At 39.9% G+C, this 22,026-nt stretch overlaps 1 protein-coding gene across 1 annotated transcript in view; it reads left to right on the forward strand.

The window, feature by feature from the left end:
- The first annotated feature begins 4,811 nt into the window (after positions 1–4,811).
- Positions 4,812–22,026, forward strand: part of OFCC1 (orofacial cleft 1 candidate 1) — a 38,402-nt gene continuing 21,187 nt past the window's right edge. Inside the window, exons 1-3 of the mRNA XM_026084478.1 lie at positions 4,812–4,823; positions 10,895–10,961; positions 11,262–11,438. Of these exons, the coding sequence (XP_025940263.1) occupies positions 4,812–4,823; positions 10,895–10,961; positions 11,262–11,438 (256 nt within the window). The remainder of the gene's footprint in view (positions 4,824–10,894; positions 10,962–11,261; positions 11,439–22,026) is intronic.

The raw sequence follows: 22,026 nt of genomic DNA on the forward strand, positions 1-22,026 counted from the left end.
GAATATGATATCTTGATGGAGCTGGTGAGAGCACAGAGTGGTGGCTTTTACAAGAATTTACTATATAAACCACATAGGCACCGCCCAGCCCGTCCTCCCAGAAGCTAGCTGGGACACGAGATGGGGTGCTGGAATGCGTCCTCCACCTATGGGGACGCAGAGAGCTCTGAGACACAGACCACAGGGAGCGAGGGCACGGGACCACTTGAGTGGGATCAGCTCGCGCTGACGTGTGGCTACACAGTGCTCGTGCAGCAGGCAGACATCGCGAGGAAAGCAGCCTCGCTGCACAGCCTGATTCGAGGTATTGTTTTCTTTGCCTTTTATTATTTTTGATCTACCTTCAGGAGGTAAAAAGTCATGGAGAGCGATGGTCTGGGGCTATGAACAGGGTAAATGTTAAGCAATGGGGTGGGAGAAGCAGGAATGCTGTATCTTTAAAAATCCCGCAGCAGGAAGTAGCAGTAGCAAAACATTGATGGCTGGGTGTGCTCACAGAAAAGGCTGGAAAACAGCAGAATGCAACATGCTCTGTAGACCAGCGTAACTGATTAATTTGAGTTACCATTTAATTGTTTCAGTGTTCCCTGCCAGGTGAATATTATTGTGTCTATTTTGCAAGTGGAAAATTGAAGGGAAAAGAGGCTTGTCTGACAACAGTCACAGTGGTTTTCTTCCTGTTTCTTACTGTTGGCCCTTTGCTCAGTCCCCTTGATGGTGCTGCCTGCTACCGTGATGCTTGGGAGCTGCTTCTAAGCCATACGGTGAGCAGCTGTGCCAAAGAGGAGCCTGGTAAGCAAAGCTTACCAGGTTGGGAAGTTGTGGTGGCATCTGGAAAGCTTTCTGTCAGGGCTGGAGTTGAGTTTGGGCTGTCTCCCGTACTGACTGTCCAGTGATGGTGGCTAAGAATTTCATTGCCCTCATAGCTTACTGTGGAAGTCCATAAGAAAATGGCAGCACGTAAGCGAAGGTCTAAAACACTGTGACGAGTGACTATGTGTGTGGCTCTTTCCATTCAGTGGGAAACGGGAATAGAAGAACAAAGTCACAGAAACCAAAGTTTGGTATTTTCTGTTTCTACTAGAAAAGCTGTTAAGATGTAGCAGCATGTGCCAACCTATTTCATCCATTGTCTCACACCTTGTAGACAGAAAAATCATTTTATCTGTCTACTTTTTCAAGCACATAGAAGAGCGCTAGGAACACTACAACTTATCAAGCAAAGTGATTAAAAATGAGCTTAATTTTAAGCATGTTAATGATCTCTTATAAAAACATATTTGCAGTAAACTCTTTACTTTTTTTTCCTTTTTTTAATCAAAAAAAGAGAGAAAGGAGAGAAAGCATCTGAGATTACTTTGGAGGACCTGCTTCCAAAATTGGTGATTAAAGAAGGATAAGCACTTAGCTTAAGGCTCCAAAGGTTAACTCTGCTGCATTTAAGTGACTGATGGATTCCCTTCACCAGAGGTGCAATTTTCCCTCAAGAAACATTTTCTAAAGACCAATGCTGGCTGGCTAGTATTTACGAGAGTCCAACAGGAATTGCAAGTAGGTAGTTACGGTTATCATTTACTCGCCCATTTCTGCCAATATTGTAGCACCGGGATTCCACAACGCTGCTTCTTAGCACGAGATAAATTGTGCACCAGGTCAAGGTGGGAGAGAAGCGAGGGCAGCCACTGTCAGGACAGCCTGTTGCTTTGCTGCTACTGCTGGGCACCTGCGAGCTCCCCTCCGGCTCTGAGCAGCGCCCACGCCACGGCCAGTGCTGCTTCTGCCACCCCCAGTGCTGCTTCTGCCACCCCCGTGCACGTGCCCACGTGCTTGGGAGCCCTTCAAGGGGATGCTGCTCATGTGGCTACAAACAAGACAGTTTTTCTTCTGCAGGCCAGCACAGTGAGAACAGTAAGTTTTGTGGCTCCGTTTACAAACCTGTATTGCATACAGGCTCTCCCTGCAGCCCAAGTGATTTCCAGTAGATCGCTATAGTATAAAGTATCAGCTAGTGTGAGTAAGAGGTACCTTGGCCTGCTTCAGCAGAAAGATCTGTTGTTTTGATCCCTCCCAGATTTGACTGTTGAGAAGTTTTGGCGCTATAAGACATATTTTTGCTTCCTCTCCCTCTATTTAGTGCCTCTGTTTTTGGATTAAAAAATAGATTATTTTCATTAAAAAAAGCTCATAAAAAAAAGGTGTTTCACATATCCTGTTGTGGGAAAAAATAGCATAGTTGGGGGATTAAAGAAAAAGATTTGAGTAAGTAGAAGTTTTCAGCTTAATATTTTCTAAATGATTTTTTTTGGATTTGTTATTTTACTACAAATATGCTTAAACAGAAGTAACTAAAGCCCACCCCTACATCATGCAAAAAATTACATCAGATTGAGTAAAATATCTGGCAGGACTTAAAATAAGTTTTGTGTTGTTTTTTGATTGACTGAAAAATGTTTTGAAAATCAAATTGTAATTTTTTTGGTGTACTCTTTCAGAACTGCAAGCCAAATTAATGTTAATGATTCAGCTGTTACCCAGCTAAAGAAAATAAAATAGGTTGCTGGGGTTAAGTTAGGCCTCTGTTAACATCAGTTAATGCTGTGTTGGATGTGCTGCCTAACTGGCAAAAAAAGTAATCTTTGTATCGTGTTCATTTTAAAAAAGCAGTAAAGAAGCCCCCTACGCAAACAAACAGAAAATATTCCCCAGAAGACCCAAATAAAGGAAGTTCCTGAACTCTTAAAAAAAAAAAGAAGAAGAAGAAGAAAAAAAAGCAAAAAGCAAAACAAAAGTTAAGGTACTAATGATATTAATGCCCCCACTGAACTCACTATTTACATATCCTTGCCTTTGCTTGCCTAGTTTGGTCAATCACATCCTTTAAATTAAGATGCGACTCCAAATCCTTCCGTTCAGGCTTTGAATTCCCAGCACTACTGTGGCTTTAGGAGAGCCCTTATGGCTGCATTTCTAGCTCCTCTGCAAATAGCAGATGTTGACCATAGATGGAAATGTTTAATTTACAGTTTATATTTTCATAAGTTCTTCCTTCCAATAATGACCCCCTTTCTGCTGGCACCTTCTTAGGATTCTACCTTTAGAAGGAGAAAAAACATTTCAAACTTTTATTACCTTTGGTTCACTTGGGTTCCCCCTCTTTGCTGTTTCTGTTTGAACCATAATAGGTACTTCTCTAAAAGAGAAAATTATATAAATGGATCCTTATGTCATGCCATTGGATTCAAAACTAGTTATCCACTGCATTCAGTGGAAGTGCAATAAGGTTAGAGTGACAGCTGAAAAAGTGATGGAGATGCTGCCTGGGCCTGGAAACCCATCCTGGATTTTGGAACTGGGACTCCTGGGTTCTGTTTTCAGACACATAAAATGACTAGATGTGTGACCTTAGGCTACCTGCGGGACTTTGTTTTAAATGTCACAGAGTGCCATGGAGTTGAGGAATTTTGGCCCATTTCTACAATAGCCATGGGGCATTGCAAGGGCGCTGCTTGGGCAGAAGTGGCTGCAGGAAGAGGAGAATCCCCTGGAATTGCAATGCCCTTAATAACAGCAATGACCGTGGCACTTGGAGCAGGGTACCCAAATCGAGGAGAGATGGCAAAGGTCGGCAGACTCTCAGCGTCAACAAGGCCTGGGCAGAGCTCAGCCCTTCATTCATTACCGAAAGCAACAATGCGGCCTTTTTCTGTGTTTGTGGCATTTGTGGCCCTCTTCACTGTCCATTGTATTGATTTCAATGAAACTTAAGCACATACTTAGAATCAAGCACTTCTTTGCGTGTTGCCCTCAGGAGGGAGAGTTTCCTCAAGTAGGGCCAAACATGTACTTTGTACAGGGCATCTTCTGAACCCGAAGGTCACTTAAAGCTTTTGAGTGGCCCTGAAGGGATATTTTTAATTGTTCAAAGTCTCGTTTTGTTTTCAGGCTCTGCAAAATAATCTGAATGTGTGTTTGTATAAATGCATAAGGGAAAAGCTGGCAAAGAAAAAACTTGCTGTTCATTGCGGTTCCGATCTTGCAACTGTGGCGTCAGACTGAGTTTTGCCATTGATTTTGGTGACAGCAGGGGCAAGCTGTCTAGCCATTTTGTATGAATATATATGTTTTTCCCACATAGGGATAAAAGTAGCTGGTATAAAATCCAGGCATTTTTGATGATAATGATGCATAACTTGTAAAATTATTGTATGCTTGCATAATGGTTTTAACCTCAGAGTAGGGAATAAATTCCATTCTTCTCATGGAAATCCCAGCACAGGAAGAGAGACACAGGTAAGGCCCACCTAGATGCAGGTTTACAGAAGCACTCATGAGTCCAGACGGCTAGGCATTATAATCTTCACGTTAGGTGTATTCCACAGCAAACTGCATCATTTCAGTAGTTACTGTCTGCTGGTAGGAATTATCTATTTCTGGGCTAATTCTGCCCCCCCCCCCAACATTCTTCTTGGTGTTATTTCACCTGAGCCTAAACTACTCTTTGGTTAGTTTTTTGTTTGTTTGCTTGCTTGCTTGCTTTTCTCTTTTCTTTAGCCTGATCTGATGCAAAGTTGTTTTCATGAAGATGAAGTGAAGAAACAGCACCATATCCTCACTATGCTCTTGGGCTAGGCAGAAGCAGGGGCTGCAGCAGGCAAAGACCCTGCCTGATAGGTCTTCTAGATGGGTGCTCTGCAAATCTGTGTGTTAAACCTAAAGGTCTTAATGACTGCATGGAAACTCAGATGTGCTCCCTCTCTTTTGTTGCAGGAGGAAGTGTTTTCTGCTACGGGTCTGAGAAAGGGCAAGCTGGCATGGAGAAAGAGGTAAGTGGAAAAAAACCTATGCTTAAAAAAGATTTAAGAGGGCTATTCCTAGCATTGCTATTTCATAACGTTTTTTTGTAGTGTGATGGGAGGGAAGTTAGCAGACACGTAGGCTCCTTTATATCATTGACAAGTCAGGGGGATGATTAACGAGAGTACCAGACAATATAATGGTAGGAGAAGGCCCACGGAAGTTAAACAAAAGTGCCTTCAGAATTTAGAGAATTCCCATGATCCATAGTAGGACCTCATTGTGCTTGTCTACTGTTTCTATTTTTGATTAGATTTATAAACACAGCACCACATATTTTCATGTGGCTCATAGCCTGGGGGCAGAGTGAGATTGACTGCACTGAAACTGTGAGGCTTGTGAATTTCGGGCAAAGGATAGAGTGAAATAAGTAGTGTAATTGTTTTTGTGGAGTGACCGTGGGACCTCCTCTGTTCTGAATTACACATGGTTCAACCCTTTGACCTAACCAACCTCGGCAATGCCTGGTAGATCTCCTAAAGCTGTGCTGAAAGGTCCTATCAGTGACATGTTGGAACATTATCTGTCATGTGAGATGTGTGCCAACAACCATATTAAACTACATTAATTACTAGTGAGGCCATGTTTGTGACAATCTCAACTTCATTTAACCCATCATCATGTTAGTTATTGTTTAAAAAGGAAGTACAAATGGGGACAATTTATGAAATCAAAATGCAGCACCAGTGTTTTCTTTAATAAATTGTATGTTTTACTTTGTTTTATTTCGCTTCTGTTTTGTTCTGTGGCATTTTTGTTCTTGTCGTCAGCTCTGTAGCTTGAGTTTTTGAGGGGTTTTCTGTTTTAAGAGCAAGCCAGAAGAAGATGATGACTTAATAGCTAAACTAGTATGTTCTTTCTTTCAATGTAATTGTAAATGATACCACAGTTGACTTAAAACACAGTGCTTATTTTTTAGCAAGAAGCAAACGCACTAAGGTAATTTTTATATGGTTGAAAGATCACATGTGGGTTATTTGCCTGGCGCACACCTTCACTACTTTATATTCCAGCTCATGTGTCTCTGCATGACAATGCTTGCACGTCTCTGAAATAGGACCAAACCACAGTTTTTTTTTAATTCTCAGAGAACAATTTTGGCATAGGCCTGATCCTGTAGGTAGCTAAAGCATGCTGTGATTCTTCAGAAGGCTGCCCAGTATGTAGAAACTCAGAATAATACTTTACACATGGCCATTTTCTGAAAGACATCTGAACTTTTATTCTGGGAAAAGTCAAATGCTCTCCTGCATGCCACTGCATGGGCAATGTACAAGATCAGTCGTGCCTGGCTATGCCCAATGTTATATTAGACTAGACACGTAAGGTTACATCTTCCATCTACACAAGGAATTGCATTTGTTTCAACAAGGCTTTTCCCTTTAGTCTCGTTTTCTAGATAGAATGGGCTTAAAAGGAGCCACACTTTATTTATTTATTTTAAATTGCTGCGGAGTCAGCTAAAAATATGTTTGACCCTACCAAGTGTCATTCTCATTAGCAATGAAGAGTTTGCTCTCTGCAAAATCTAACATGGACTGCTTAAAGCAGACAGGTGCATATTACAAGCTGTTTCTCTTTGACTGCTGTCCCTTAAACAGATGAAGTAATAGACTAGGAGAAGGGAAAAGTTTCCAGCTCCAGCTGCATCAAGGAAAGCCTTAACAGGGACTTACCAGCTGGTTACAAGAATTAAATGCTGTAAATAGTATGGCTCCATCCCTTTTTGTGCGAGAGGATCACTCTTTGAAAACTGTGCTCTACTTTGTGTTTAAAGGCTAATGCTCTCACTGAAGTGAATGAGAACAGAAGCCAACATACCTGTTCCTGTTTACCATCATTACACTCCTTGGAGGATTTCAGGCATTATTAGGTTCTTGGAGTCCTACCAGACTGACAATATTTCCAGCTACTTCTCTTTTGGCTGTATTCAAACAAGGCCCCAAAGGAAAAAAAAGATAAACAAAACCATGGATGAATCTGCTGAGCTAGTTTGCTGATGTTAGAAACAGTTGTTCATATTAGGAACACCTAATTTAATTTCATGAAAGAGACATAACATGCCAGTATGTGTATGAATCTAAGGTATGCATTTCCTAAAAGGAACTAAAACTCTGTCATTCCAAAGTTGCTCTTCTTTTTGACTTCTAGCTTGCATGGGGACTGCTGTCTGGAAGCAGTAACTTTAACTCTAAGACTGCTGATGAGGTCTGTCTGTGTGATCTTTGCAAGCAGATAAGGGTAGGGAGACAGCTCAGAGCAGAGCTTGTTTACAGCAGGACAGAAGAAAACAGCTAGACATAAATGAGGGCTGACGGTTTCATGAAGCACAGTTGGTTGATCACAGATTCAATATGACTGCCCTGAACTGAGCGATGATCCGTACAGTATGCAAAATTCACTTTCTTGCTGGTCTGTGCCCACCAGCCTTCCAGCAGCTTTCCCAGAGCCCCTCAGCCATGGCTTTGAGTGGAACCAGAACTGAACACAGCATTGTTGTGCCCAATTCCTTCTGACAACAATCACATTCTTTTAAAAACTTCATAGGTTCTAGTTGTCACTGGTTATAAATGAGGGTGTTTTCCCTGGCTGTGGCTGCTGCTGCTGTTGTAGAGCTTGCCATTCTCACATAGATCGGAGATCCACGAGTTTGGTTACTCGCATTTTTCCTTTGTTTAAATTAGTATCAGGAAGCAGTCCGTGCATTTTAATGATGGCAGCATGGACAATAGCAGCAAAAAGGCATTTAAAGGTTTAGGTCACTTTTGGAATTACATGCTGATTAGTCTGCATGATACTCAACCACTTCTAACTCCCCTTATCTTTTCCATAATGCAGTGCATTCAAGTTAAAAGGTATTATTTAAAAAGTTAAAAGGCAAGATTTTATGTTTTTCTCTAACAGTGGTGGAGCTCTAAAATAGGATGAATCGCTATCAGCAGAAGCCTCATCCTTTAAACTTGATTTTGAAAACAGAAGACATCCCCTTTCTGTATGCCAGTTGTGGGTAGATAGGCCTTATGTATATTGTTTGCAATATAGCCTGGGCCAACTCCACAGCAGGGGTAAATGAGTGTAGCCTTTATATCAGTTGAGACTTTAGATTCAAGTTGTGTAACTTTGCTTTCTTTAGAAATACTTTTTAAATACTTATTTTTAGGTAACGCTCTATACTTAGAACAGCTTATCTCTGTACAGATGTGTGTTTGTGTGCGTTCCTCTAGGTACAGCCACAAAACTGGACATTGGCTGCAAATATGGCAAGTGGTCAGTGAAAGAGCTTTTTTTAATTTGCTTTTAAGAATCTAAGTTTTGTAGGTATATGTGAATTGATTAAAGAACAATTACTTTAGACATAAATTTGCATAAATACATAAATTAACTAGTAGTGACTAATGATAAAATGAATATAAAATGCCACTGGATAATTTCCTGCCTGTTCTCTGATGAGAAGACAAAGTATTTTAATGGCAGAGTGGCAGGGGAAAGGAACCTAAAATGAGGGAAGGAGGAAAAAAAAAAAGGGTGTAATTTACACTGTTTAAGGTGCCCAGGTATAAAAGAGAGAAGGATAGGGAAACTGACGGGTAGTAGGTGTGAAAGGAAAATGTCTCCTAATTTCCTCTGAAGCACAAAGTGACAAGAACATGAGCTGGTTATTCAAAGGGCACCAAAATGCTCCACTGTTCAGTTACATGGAGAAGTAACCCTGGAAGAATATCTCTCTGCTGTAGAACATCAGGTATTGCTTTCATTCTGAAAATATGAACTCACGAAAAGCACCTTTTCAAAACCTAGTTGCATTAAGGAACAAGGGCATTATTTCTTTTGAAGTTCTTTAAAGTAAATAGGAGTCATAAGCATGTTTCATCAAGTATTTAAAAATAATACTTAGTGTTAAAGTGAGTTAAGTGCCAAAGAATGTAGCTTATTGTGTCCTTGGAAAAACAATATTGGGTGCTAACTATATTGAATAGTAAAAAAATAAAAAATAAAAAAATAAAAAAATCTTTATTAGATTTGGAGAGAGGATTACTTTTTTTTTAAAACTGTGGAATGAACTTGTACATTTTGCAGACTATGACAGTTAAAAGTTGACTATAGCAAATATAGTGTGCAATTAGTTTTGTTAGGGAAATCTGCCATGCAGAAGGAATATATGTGTGCATAGAAAGTAAAAGCTTTAGGTAATGCCAGTAACTTAACTCTATCAGAGTTACAGTTGGATCCTGATTTACATCTGCTGAAAATTTGTCCCAAAATTTTCCCCTAGATGTTGTTTTCTCTAGTCATTAACATAACATTTCAAGTTTTGTGTGGTGACTATAAACAGTATGAGAAAAATGGTTATCATATGGCAATGTTACAAATACTGCTTGAATCTTTAAAACTAATTGAATTAAAATTTTACAGTATGCAGGATTGTGGCAATGCTTTAGTATTGCAAAAGTGATGTAATTCTAAAGATATAACTGAGCTAGTGTATATTTTTGAAAGATTTTTCAGTTGGGGAAAAAAATCAAAAGCAGTAGGGTGAATTTCTGAACCTACTGAACTCATGTCAAAATTATCATTAACTTCAATTGTGCTGCATGGGGCTTGTAAGAATTAATTCTGCTGCTTTAGTATTTATTTAATTTAGCTTCCAGAACAACATGTCTATCTAGTCATTTTTAAATGTACTTGCTTTTTAGTAGGATAGTAGTCTTAATTTAGAGGAAGTCAGCTGTTTTCAGACTACATATATGTGCCTGTACGTATACACACACACACACACACACACATATATAAAGACATTAATATCCATATTAATCTGTCAGTAATACGGTTCAGTTATTTTTGACAGATTTATTGATTGTGTCTGCTGCGAGCACTGTTTTGTATTGGAAATTGACACCCACAATCAAACAGAAAAGATGGATGCTGTAAAAATTGCAATTTTTCAATGATTCTTGTAATTAATCCTTTTGTATTGACAGTTTCCAGGAGCTATGTTGCCAGGAGTGGTCTTTATCTCTGGACAATTAAACAACTGGCTTAAAAAAAAAATCCAGTTTTCAGAAAATGCCATGTGACATTTTAAAATAAATGGATCTAAATCGTTTTCTTACTTTGATTTTTTTTGCTTTGATTAATACTCCCAGATGTGCTTTGCTTTAGATAACCTTTGCCTGCTTTGACTGCTAGCGTCCATTATAGGGGACTGTAGCCATGCATGAACCCACGTGTGAATCTCTTGCTAGCATCCCTGAAGGTACAAAAATGGTGTTTAGAAGTTGGGCCTTCCTTATGGTAATAGTGTGACTACATTTTTTCCAAGCCTTGCTTCCCTGCGGGAATTAACTCGGAACTTGTCAGAGTTTAGTTGCTCTAAGATTTCTTGCTATTTGCTTTCACTGTAATGGTTGTTGGCATGTCTCTAATACTAAATGAACTTTTCATCATTGTAATGAGTCCTTCTTCCTCTCTCCCCTGGACTGTGATGTCTCTTTTGTGACATCTCAATGTAAATTATTTGGGGTTATTTTTATTTTATTGTCTCAGTTGTAAGGGTAGAGCTCATTCATTTTTAGCTGCCCTGTTATGAACAAACACACTGGTAATGTAAGCGGACCTAGAAAATAAACAACAGGGAATGTCAGAGAAGTCTGTCTATAAATATGCTGCATAACCAAACTTTGGTAAATGAAGCACTTACAATTCTGCAAGTGAAATAAAGCAGTTGCTACTGAATGCATACTGTAAAGACAAGTTTTATAATGTTCTTCATTTGTCGAGGTTTCTTTGCATTAATTAAAAATGGTAAAAACCAAATTATTTTAATGTGACCTTCATTTGGCATTTGTTTTAACTTTTCTTCTCTTATTTTATTTAATTCTTCCACTTCTGTTGTTCAATTAGTGTTTGACCCCTTTAGCAGAGATGTAAATTAAATGACATTTCAATGCCATCCCATATTTAAAATACTGTGTTAGTTGTGAATCATAAAGGATGATCTTCGTTCTTTAGCTAATTTATTCATTTAACAATTTCCCTCCAGAAGTTCCAGCAGAAGGCTCTGAAGCAAACTAAGCAGAAGAAATCCAAGTCTGCTGAATTTCTGATGGGTGAGCCTTGCTTGATGAGTTATTGCTCATAATTTGTGTAAGGATTAATTAACTAATTACAGACAAATGGCTGTGGGCGAAATTTTGCTCTTGCTTGTCAGGGTGCAATTTGTAATTATTTTAATCATTTATTCCTTTTTTTTTTTTTTTGAGTTAATTTTAACCTAATTCTGTTTTGGCGACATTTGAGGATGATACACTTGAGTCTTTCAGCAAAGGAATTACTAGAAGGAATTTTCTGCTTGTCATTGAAATATACTTTGCTATAATGTGCTCTTCTGACCTCCTTGTTTTCTATAGTAAAAGAAGAGAGAGCAGCAACAGAAGGCATTGAAAATCCAGCTTTTAACATCAGCAGCACAGATCTTTCAGCATATCAGACTTCAGAAGAGAAAGTTATTAGACATGACAAGCTAGATAGCACCCTTGCAGCTCACCAACAAAAACCCCGGCTGCAAGCCCATGCTGAACCAAGAGGTGAGACATCAAACTTGATTAGCCTCAGATGGAGTGACAGCGGTGGCGTTCAGGATCTAACCTGCGCGCGCTGCAGCCTGCACCAGCCGTTGCACCTTCGTGTGTCCAAACAGGCTCCCCTGGAAACCCGGGGCGGAAAAGGCAAAAGTAGCGCTGAAAACGGGCTGTCTCTAAATACTTGGAGAGCCGTTCTCCGCCTTCGTGCTCAAGTGGCTTCCCTTAACGGGGGCGCAGGCTGCGTGGCGCTCCCTGCCAGCAGAAAAGAGTGCGCGGGGCGGGCTGTTATTGCTGGGCTTCCCCTTAATTTGTCCGAGGCTGAATTTGGGGGTCTCTGCCACCTCTCTGGGGCCAAAGATGCTGCTCCGTTATTGGTTCCTGAGCGCCGGGTGGTTTTTAAGCGGCGTTCAAACCCATGATTGACTGTTGTCCTTAAACCTCCCATATACTCTCAATCAACCAGCATCTTGCCTCCGCTTCACCTTTCCTTATTTTTGCAGCCAGTTGTGCTCAGATACTTACAGCCGGGGTTGTCTAGGGGAGCTGCCCCGGTGCCCTGCACAGCCTGGCTTTTAAGCTCAGAGCCGATGCTGCGCCCAAAAGAGACACTACCTCAGGAAGCAGCATTTAGGTTAATTCAAATGAACTGTGAGGGTCTTCACTGATGTCAGTTTTCCTACTGTAGAGATTTGTGGGTTTTTTAACCTATTGTTTAATTATTATACTTTGAGTTATTATTAATGGTGGATGTTACGATAAATGGTTATGTTTACTTAGTAATCGGGTGAGAAAAGGCAAGGAAAAGAATTTCAAGACATCTCATGAGATATATGGGGAAAATCATGGGCCAAAATTTAAAATAAAAGTAAAAATACTTGAAGTCAGACACAAAATCTTCTCCAAATACCTATCAAAAATACTGCTTTACTGGACTGTGGGGTCTCACTATCTTCAAATGGACTGTGTGCATCCATGAATGTGTAGATGCACACCAGGGCCCAAGACCTCCCAAGGCACCAGAGTAAATGATTTGACTTTTAAAAGTCCTAATCACCCAGGAGTTTCCATTACACTCACAAGCAAAGATGCCGCTCGCTAAATATCCTTGTGTGCCAGGCCAGGTACGTAAATGCAAAAATAGAGACTGGCGAGCAGAACGTTAGGCATTCACTTTTACAGCTGTGGACCTTGTTGTGTTAAGATTTTATCCTTCTGGGATCAGGGTTTCTGACTCCTAATGGCCCCTTGTAAAATTAGGTTTATCATTCCATTTAGCCTTCATGTGACTCTGTGTAGTGGTACATGGAGCAGGAATTCTGTCTTTCCTTTGTAGCCTGTCAGAACAGTGATTAAGCAGACAAAGGGATTGATTGTTTTTTAATGAAATAGTCTATCTGGCAAAAAATGAAGTTAGGCTCGCTGGAGACTATCCATGCTTTCAGTCGCCTCTTCAGAAATTCATGAATAGTTCCCTCAAGAAAACAACACATTTTTTTGAAAGACTGAAATGTGTTTTTAAACATTTCAATTTTTCATTCTAAGTAGCAGTTTGTTTAAAAAAATTAACTGAATATTATCTTTGTGAAAGGAGCAAAGATCGTTTCATTTCATCTGGAGCATGATATTTTGATACACAACTGTTTTGTAGTGGGAGAGGATGGATTGCTGTGAACTGAAAATTTTATTTCTCACCACTGTGCCTCCCTCCTCGACTTTCTGTTCATCCAGTGACCCAAAAGATCAGTCATTCACACAGCTTTGCCTCTAAGTCAAGCAGCCATTAAAAAAAAAAAAAAAAAAAAAAAGTGTCATGCATTTATATCAGTAGAATCATAGGAATGTCTAGTTTGGAAGAAACCTGTGGAGATCATCCGGTCCAGCCTTGCATTAAATTATTCTTAGTCTAACTCTTATGTCAGGACTTGTTTGGCAATCACAGAGGCCAGTTCAAATTTATAAATGGCTTCTAATAAAACAACAGCTTCAAGCCTGTCCAGAAACCTGGGAAAAATTGAACTAAGCCTTATGGTACCTAATGAGCTAATTTTCCCCACTCCCAAGTGTAATAATACTTCATTAAAGAGAAAAGAGGAAAAGCCAGCCACATAGATAAGCATAGCAGCACATGACTGCAGTAATGCATAACTGATGGTGTTTCGGTCCTCGGTGCGGATGAGGCCCTTCTTGCTGCAAACTCTCTCTCATGGTCTGGCACAGATGGCCAGCACAGGGGATGGGTTCCTGGGGCCATCGTTCCTTCACTTCGATCCATCCTCACAGCTGCTCTAACCCACCTCTGCAGTTTTGCATAGTTCCTGCTGTTTCAGCTCTCGGCAAAAATACACATGGCATTGGAAACTACCACCATCCGCCAGCACATGGGACACTGCCACATAGCTTCTCCTCTTCAGCCCGCAGCTCTTGGGAGCTGCTGTGCAGTTAAAAAGAGACATTTTAGCACAGAAGTCGTCGTCGTTGTTGTCGTCGTCTTCTTCTTTTCTTCTCTCTAGGAGGCTAGATTTGCACCCCGTGCTGGAAACTTTTGCTCCAGGAGCGGGGGGCCGCACACGCAGGCACAGCTTGTTGTCCCAAACTTTGATATGCTAGTAAAATGACAGTCTTTTTTCTCCTTCTTGTCAGGCCTCCTTACCTTAAGGGAAATGCCTGTCAAGCACAACAGCATAGGCTGTGTAAAATAAACATCTTTCAGGCCCCTCCACTGCTCCCTTTCACTTTTCTCCCCTTTTCTTCCCCAGCTGCCACCAATACTCCTCCTTTTGGGGTTTCCCCCCCAGAAAAACCTTTGGGCTGTCTCCTAGCTCTCAGCCACCAGACTTGCTTTAGGTTGCTTACTCAGTGAAGAACTGCGCTCATCAATTCTAATGCTGGGTGCTAAACTGTATAATTAAAACCAGTTATAACTTAAGCACAATTATTTAATCACAGTGTTTAGCAGATTACAGGTTCAAAGCATTATATAAACACCAGGCTGGATTTTCAGGCTATGCACTTGAAAGCAGGGCATAGAGATGGCTTTGCCTTTCCGTTATCTTTCCACCCATCGCTTGTCTTTAATGGCAGCAAATAATAGCTACAGGGGTGCTACCATTTCCTCCACCTTGCAAGAGTGTCACGGCCTGCCCCTCTGTCAGCAGTTGCTGGAAGAAAGTGCCAAAGTAGCCAAACCTCTTCCTACTTTTGAGATGCCTTCTCACACACCTCCATGCTAAGGATACCGGAAAGGAGTGGAAATAGGCAGTTGCATGTTTGGGTCCATCTTAAACCCTGTTCCTGAAATTTGGCTATGGTTACACAGGACAGCGCTGTGCAGAATAGAGATTATTTAGGGATGAAATAGTCAGTGCTGAGATTCATGATGTCGAAACTAGCCTGCATCTGGGGCTTAAACAGCTTAATTCACAGCTACATTTGCACTATATTGACTTTTCATTCTGTTTGTTCCTTTTCCTTGGATAGCAGAACTACTCCTGAAAAAGAGAGATTGTTTAACTGACTCATGTCTTCAATAATAGATGAAATATTTCCAATATGTTTTTTGTAGAGGCTTTTTCACCTTTCAGATTGGATCAATGGGGACTTTTTTGTGACTCAAAGTGCTAGGCTCCTGCACCCTTTGCTGGTGGGGAAACTGAGGCCATGTCTGCAGTTACCCTGCAGGCCTGCGATGGAAGTAGGAATAAAACCTCTGACCCCTAGTCCATTGCTCTATTTGTTAGGCCATAGATCTCAGGCAGTGTTATTCCATATTATTATGGACAGTATTCCAAATTTTATCATCATCAGTAGACCTGATGGTTCAGGAACAGATTACTGAGTAACATTTTCTGCTCTATGCTTTCCATCATTGCTCTTACATGATGAAGTTCAAGTACTGCTGTAGATCTCACAGTGACCCAAGGGAACTGGCTGACTATTTACTCAGATTAATCTCCTGATTATCAGCCAGCTAATTGGTTGCAGCAGGTCCTGCCCTATTTTCTTTTTGTGATTCTATGCTGACTCTTTGCTGATCACTCCTGATCACAGATCAGTTTCTTCTGTGGAGTATCAGCTCTAAACAGGAAAGAAGGGCATTTTTAATCTGTTGTTAATTTACACACTTTTTTCTCCCAGTTGTTACCTCTGCTTTTAGAAATGCTATCTTCAGATAAGGCATTTATTTTTATTACAACAGGACTATCACCTTCATTTCCATCTTATATCCTTTGTGAAATTAAGGTCCCCTTGCAATGATCTTCTCATCTTTGCTGAATTATGCAATTTATTAGTTTCTGAAAATACCCAGAGGTTAAGGTTCCTTGTGACTACATCCAATCAACTCTTACCCCTTCCTTCCCCTTCCAATCCCTCTTACCCCTTCCTTCCCCTCAGCAAATATTGAACTTGCTAGAAATTTTCCTGATGGCCATCCTAAGGGGAGGTGAAATTTGCCAACAAATTTCACTGGGAAAAATATTTGGGGCTAGATCACCGAAACCTGCTGTGACAGGGACCTATATCCACCTGTTTCACAATTGCTAAGGGCTCAGTGCTCTCACCTGATCTAAAGGTGAGTCAGTAGCCGTTTTTCTCTTATTTTATGAGGGGTTTAAACCTACAACTCTTTGAAGAGTGCCCTAATATTTAGACTGGTTCAGTAAAGTCTCTGCCCATGAAAGGGTTTCCAGCAACCTGTCCTTACTCAAGCACCAAATCTCCAGGAATATGCTGTCATTGGCTGAAAGCAGAATATAGGGCCAATTGCTCAAACTCAGATAGATGATGCATGTCCCAAACAGTGCCTTAACAAAAGCCTGCTGCGCTTGTTTTCTTACAGGCCTGCAATGCAAATGTTAATTTACTTTAGAGATTATATACATTTTGTCCTCAGGTATTGTGAGTAGGTAATGTGCAAGCTGGCTTATACCAGTTCATACTACTTGGCATATACCACAGTCACAGAACTATACAAATTTGGTCCACCTAATCCTGAAGAGAGTTCTGTGGAATGGTACTGCTCACATTTTTACAAGACAGGTAAATTACCAGCCCAAGCATGCAGAGGGAATATGTGTCAGAACAAATTAGGATGCGATCTTTCTGGGGTACAGATGGCGCATGAAGCCACAGAATCCAAGGACAAGGCTATCCAAGCATCCTTTCATTATGTGGTTCACCTTGTGCCTGGCCTCTTTAGAGGTGATTTTGTAGAGACCTCCAGAGACTGTGATACTCTGCAGCTTTTGCATGGAAGATGAAAGAAAGGCTAATTGTTTTCCCTGTATCCTGCACGCTTGTACAAAGGCTAGAGGCAGTCTGACCCTAAATGTTGATAATTCAAGTTAAAATTGTCTCCAGATGACAAGGAACTTTCATTTTTTACTATCATCCCCAATACACAAATCTTTTCTCAAAACTAGATTATCTCTTAAAATCAAAAGCACTAATTAATTCTACCATTTTATCTGCAACAGGCACTGTTAACATCTCATATCATGCTCCAATAAATTTGCCCACAGAGATTAACAATGTTAAAAAAAAAAAAAAGAAAAAAAAAAGAATGAGGCAGAGAAAGCTCTTTCGACTGAAGACCTAAAACTATTCTTCTAATTAGCCCGGGTACAGCGTGGCATTAACATGGCTATACTGCTTCTGGGAGCAAATTAGTGTCTCTACGTGGCGTTCTGCTGCGCCACCTCCTCTTAGCTGTGGAGCCAGGCTGATGTTCCTACCGCGGCACTGCATGCATCCTACGGGGAAAATCCCTCTGTAAAATAGAACAGTTCTGCTCCTTATCAAAAGCCAAAGTAAAGAGAAGCCTTTTGTTAGGGAAGGGTTGCTGCTAAAGGTAGTTCAATTATGGCAGGACAAAATAGGCCCTTTTCTGCTCACTCGCAGAACAGGGCGAGAACCTAGATCTAGGAGCGCGCAGACAAAAAGGGCTGTGTGAAGCAGCCATGTGGGATATCAAATTGGTAATCAAAATATCAGCAAGTGCATCAAAATCAGTCTGTTTACAGAGAACTGGAGGCTGAAGCTTTTTGAACAGAATCTAATTTCGTTCTAAAGATGCATTAGATACCGCCGGAGAGATAGTAAGTGCAGATGAAAAAGAGGCAACTGCTGGAAACTCACATTTATGCTGCATGTGAAGTAAATGGGAGCTTGCTACACTGGCTATTTGTGTTGGACAAAATGATTTGCATAAAGGATGGAACCAGAAATATGAATCAAAACKGTACCCTTTTTTTCTTAAATAGTGACAAAGTTTATATCTAATAATTCAAGTTCTATGTATGTGGTTCCATGCTTTCTGATTCCAACAGGGACTTGAAATGGAAATGCCAAACCCAGTATGCAGGCAATGATGGATCACCATGTATGCATAGGAATAAAAAGGGCTGTCATTGGAAGTAATTTTGCATTGAATTACACAATGTGTAATCCAATTGAAATCAGCAGAACGGCACAAGGTGTAATGTAGTGTGCAAAACGTGATCCATTGCATGCAATTTCAACAACAGGGATACTTTGCCACTCATCTAAGTAATGTGCTAAAATTGAATTTGTGAAAGGTATAGGGAGAAGAATTGTGAAGAATAGATGCATTTTTATAATTGGGAAATACTCTTTTATAAGGTGACTGAATATATGTTTTTAAGGCTAATTTATTACTCTTAAGAATACTTTGCTGCTCAGTAGCATTGTCTGAGCCTTGAAATTCTCACCATTTTTTCCTGCAGGTTCTTTCAGTAGACTTATGTGGGACCAAGTAAGTCAGCTAGCCTGTTAGTACTCAGTATCCATTTTCCCCATTGACATATGTCACATTATCTAATAGTGTTCTTAAATGAACTACATCATCATCAGTAAATCTTTTCTCACATCTTCAACCAACAGCATTTCTGCAGGAAAAGCAGCAGGTCTTACGCTGGCGTCCCTTGGCACAGTGCCCTCTGTTGCCTGCAGGAAAAAAAAAAACCCGAACCCACAACATGGAAACGTGCTGTACCTCTGCATAACGAGCAGCAAATTCAGTCAGTCTTCCAGCAACTGAGTGGGGAAAGAAACGGTGGCTGCTGTGAGCATAGCGTGGCATTTTACAAGCGCTTCAGAAGGCGCGGAGCAGGGCGCGCTGCTTCAGCTCGCGACCCGTCTCTTCGCCAATGTTCTGTCAAAGTTGGCAAGTGAGTTTACTCAAGGCTTACAATATAAACATGACATAGTTATGTGGTTTTCTCATTACCTACGGTCTCTGCTGGGGATAAGGAAAATGACATATGATATCTTTAAAACTTTTTAAAAATTGAAAAGTCACCCAGTGATGATAGTATTTAACAAGCTATGTTTTCAAGATATCATCTACTGTCCAGTCACTTGCTTAATGTTCTTCAGTTTGAGGATGCCATTAAAGCATAATTTTTCATTGAATTCTTCCTGGAACTCATTAAAATTTGAAGTTCTATGTAAAACATTGCATCCCCTGATATATTTGGTGATAATCTGGAATAACTTCATGGTTCCCAGGAATCTTATTTTAGATCTACATCTTAAATAATATAGATAATATACTATATTTAAAATACAGATGATAATGTTAGATTTAAATGTAAAATAATAATAATACATCTTATTTCAGCTTCTAGTTGTAACATAAATCAGCCTCTATGAATTTAAGTAATAGCATTTGTAATGGCTACTAGCTCTGAGGTAAGAATAATTGATATCCTGGTTCAGTAGCTAAAATTAAAAATCCAAACCAAAAAATCATTTCAGGTTAACTCATAGTAATTCCCTAAATTTTTCTGGCAAAATGAGAACTGAGAATTACTGTGGCTTTGGGGATTATATCTCAATTCAAAATGGTCTTCCAAACTAAGGTTTCATTTTTAGCATCTTCTTAACATTTAAATGTAAGTTGAGCAACACAAATTATTGGAATGAAAACTCTGAGGCTTTCACAAAAAAAATTCCAGTTTTCCCAAAATATTTTCCAGTTTTAAATTGTTGTTTCACCCAAGTATCTATAAATTCATTTTAAATCCAGTCAGTTTTTCAGTCTCCCTGAACTCACTGTTTATGCAATTTTGGTTAATGATTTTTATTTTTTCTTCACTTCTGAATTCTGTGAGGACTTCTTTTAAGGGGGTTGGCTTCTTTCTTCTCACTGTTATATTGTAACTGTTTTGACTTTTTTTTAAATTCTTTTTATATATATATATATATATATATATATATATATTTTAACCGAAACTGCAGATTAGAAGTGAAGGCCTGTATCTGCAAATAGTAACTTGTAGATATGAAACTTCATCAATGTAGCTGCTGAATTGTGGAAATGGGTGAATGGGAGTGCTATTCACAAGACACACTGTATCTTGAGGAAGGATGAGTTAATTAAGCAATCAGAAATGTGGGAGGTGGGATCATTCTTTCCACTTTCTCCTGATCCCAAACTTCAGTTGCTGGTGGCCAAGATAAATTAATACCTTTCTTAGAGGGGATTCAGGTCTGACCCCGGGGTTGCTTTGGCTCGAACAGAGGAGTTTGCATGCTCTTCTCTTGCAGAAACCGAGAAATCTGCAAACATTTTTACATTTAGGCTGGCCAAAGCACCATATCTGCAAAGTAAAATGAAAAGTATCCCTAGGGAAATAAGTTAAATTCTGTTGAATGGAAAGAGTGAGGATTTACCATGATGTCCACAAACAAGAAATGCTCCTGAAATCAATACTGTAAGACACCTGCATGGAAAGGTGGACTACTTTTCCACTCCCAGCTGCTTCATTATGTTTCAAAGGCACTTTGGGTCAAAGCTCTGCTGCCTCACACTGAGATCTCATCTTTTCCAAGATCCTTCTGCTTTATTCTGTCTTATGCAAAAGGCCTTTATGAATTGCCCTATAAAGAAGTACAGTAATGCCTTCCGAGTCACTGATAGAGACATCTGTTGACCCTACTGCTACCTGAAACAGGAGAGCTATTGGTCAATGAGGCAAGTTTGCTCAGACCATAATTGCGTCCTGTCTTATAATGAAAGTTTGCTTATGCCAGAATTTTTGCTGTTTTCCCCAAGACACAAAATCACTCTGAAAACCAGCACCAGGGAATATTATTCTAAGCTTTTAGTCACCAGTCACCTGGTTATTAACAATTTCTGAGTTTTTACATCAGTCAGGAGATGCTGGACAAATCTAGCAGAGTTTTGTCCACACAGGTGTTTGGGGGTTTTGTTTTTCTCTTGTGCAACTTGGGTTTTGGTGATTCTTTCATTAAACTCAAAACCTAGATCAATGGTACTGTATGAAGGACAATGGAATAATTGCCTCAATGTCATCAAAATTCCTTGTTGTACCTATGATATGATACTGATACAAACTATCTGATTTCTTTATGGAGTGGAAGACCTTGTAGAAAAGCAGCTTAGTTGTGCCATTTCTGTGGTACTCTCAGGACATGGACTGTATAATTGACTGCAGACATCTTAGCTTAAAAGCCATCTTAGAGTTTTATCCAGTCTCAATAATATGTGTGTAGTCCCATGGGCTGCATCCAAGGATTATGCTAATTTTATTAGCAGCTCCTCTTGCTTTAATTAAAACTGCATAAATTCCCACCTGACCACTGTTGTGCCAACACCCTTCTTTCCATTTTTATTTGAACTTGCAGTTATTTTGTGTTTTTGCACTTGAATTCTGATGGTGTTGAACTATCCATTGTGTTTTCCACATGAAATAATATGATACTGAGGGATGAACAGGGTTTCAGATTGAATTATTGGGTTTGGTTGAACCTACAGATCAAAGCAAAGACCTGTGTGTCCAATCTGGCCTGCTCTTCACCAGAGAAAGTATTCCAAGTAACTTGGTGTCTGAGAGTACCAGGTTATGCACTGCTGTTCAAAATACCTGCAAGCAAGCACTGTATTAACATTTACTTTACTGTGCTTTTACCATGAAGCAGAGTGATGTGAATTCCTTAGTGGACTGTTAATTTACATGTTCTACACTTTCAAATTTTTCCAAAAGCAAATGTGAAATGATTAGTAATCCATTTACAGGCTTACAAAATGTTATTAGGAAAATGCCTTTGGCAGCATGTTGTGTTGACTAAAATTGATAATTCTGCATTTTAAAACTAAAGTAACCCCCACTCCCCAATAAACCTCAGAGCCTGCCCAGAGCCCAGACCTGATTGCAACTGGAGCCCATGGTTCAGTTTGCAAAGTATGCTGAATTGAGAAAAAAATTAAAATAAGGGACGAAACCAACGATCTAAGGTTGGCAATAATATCTACTCTCTAGAAAGACTCTCTACAAGTCTTCTGTGGAACCCTGTAGTTTAAAATGGTTTGATCTCTTTAAAAATCACCATAAGGAAGTAATTCTGGCATTACTGCTTATTGTACCTATTGTAGTCTTTAAAGTGTGTATGTTGCTATGTTGCTCTAGAGAAATCTGGCAAGATCTCTTTCTGGCAAGAGATGTCAAAGACAACAAGAAGGGCTTCTTCAAATACATCAGCAGCAAGAGGAAGACTAGGGAAAATGTGGGCCCTTTGCTGAATGGGGTGGGTGCCCTGGTGACGAAGG

This window comes from Apteryx rowi, unplaced genomic scaffold (assembly GCF_003343035.1).
Source record: "Apteryx rowi isolate R43461 unplaced genomic scaffold, aptRow1 scaffold_641, whole genome shotgun sequence".
Taxonomy (NCBI): Eukaryota; Metazoa; Chordata; class Aves; order Apterygiformes; family Apterygidae; genus Apteryx; species Apteryx rowi.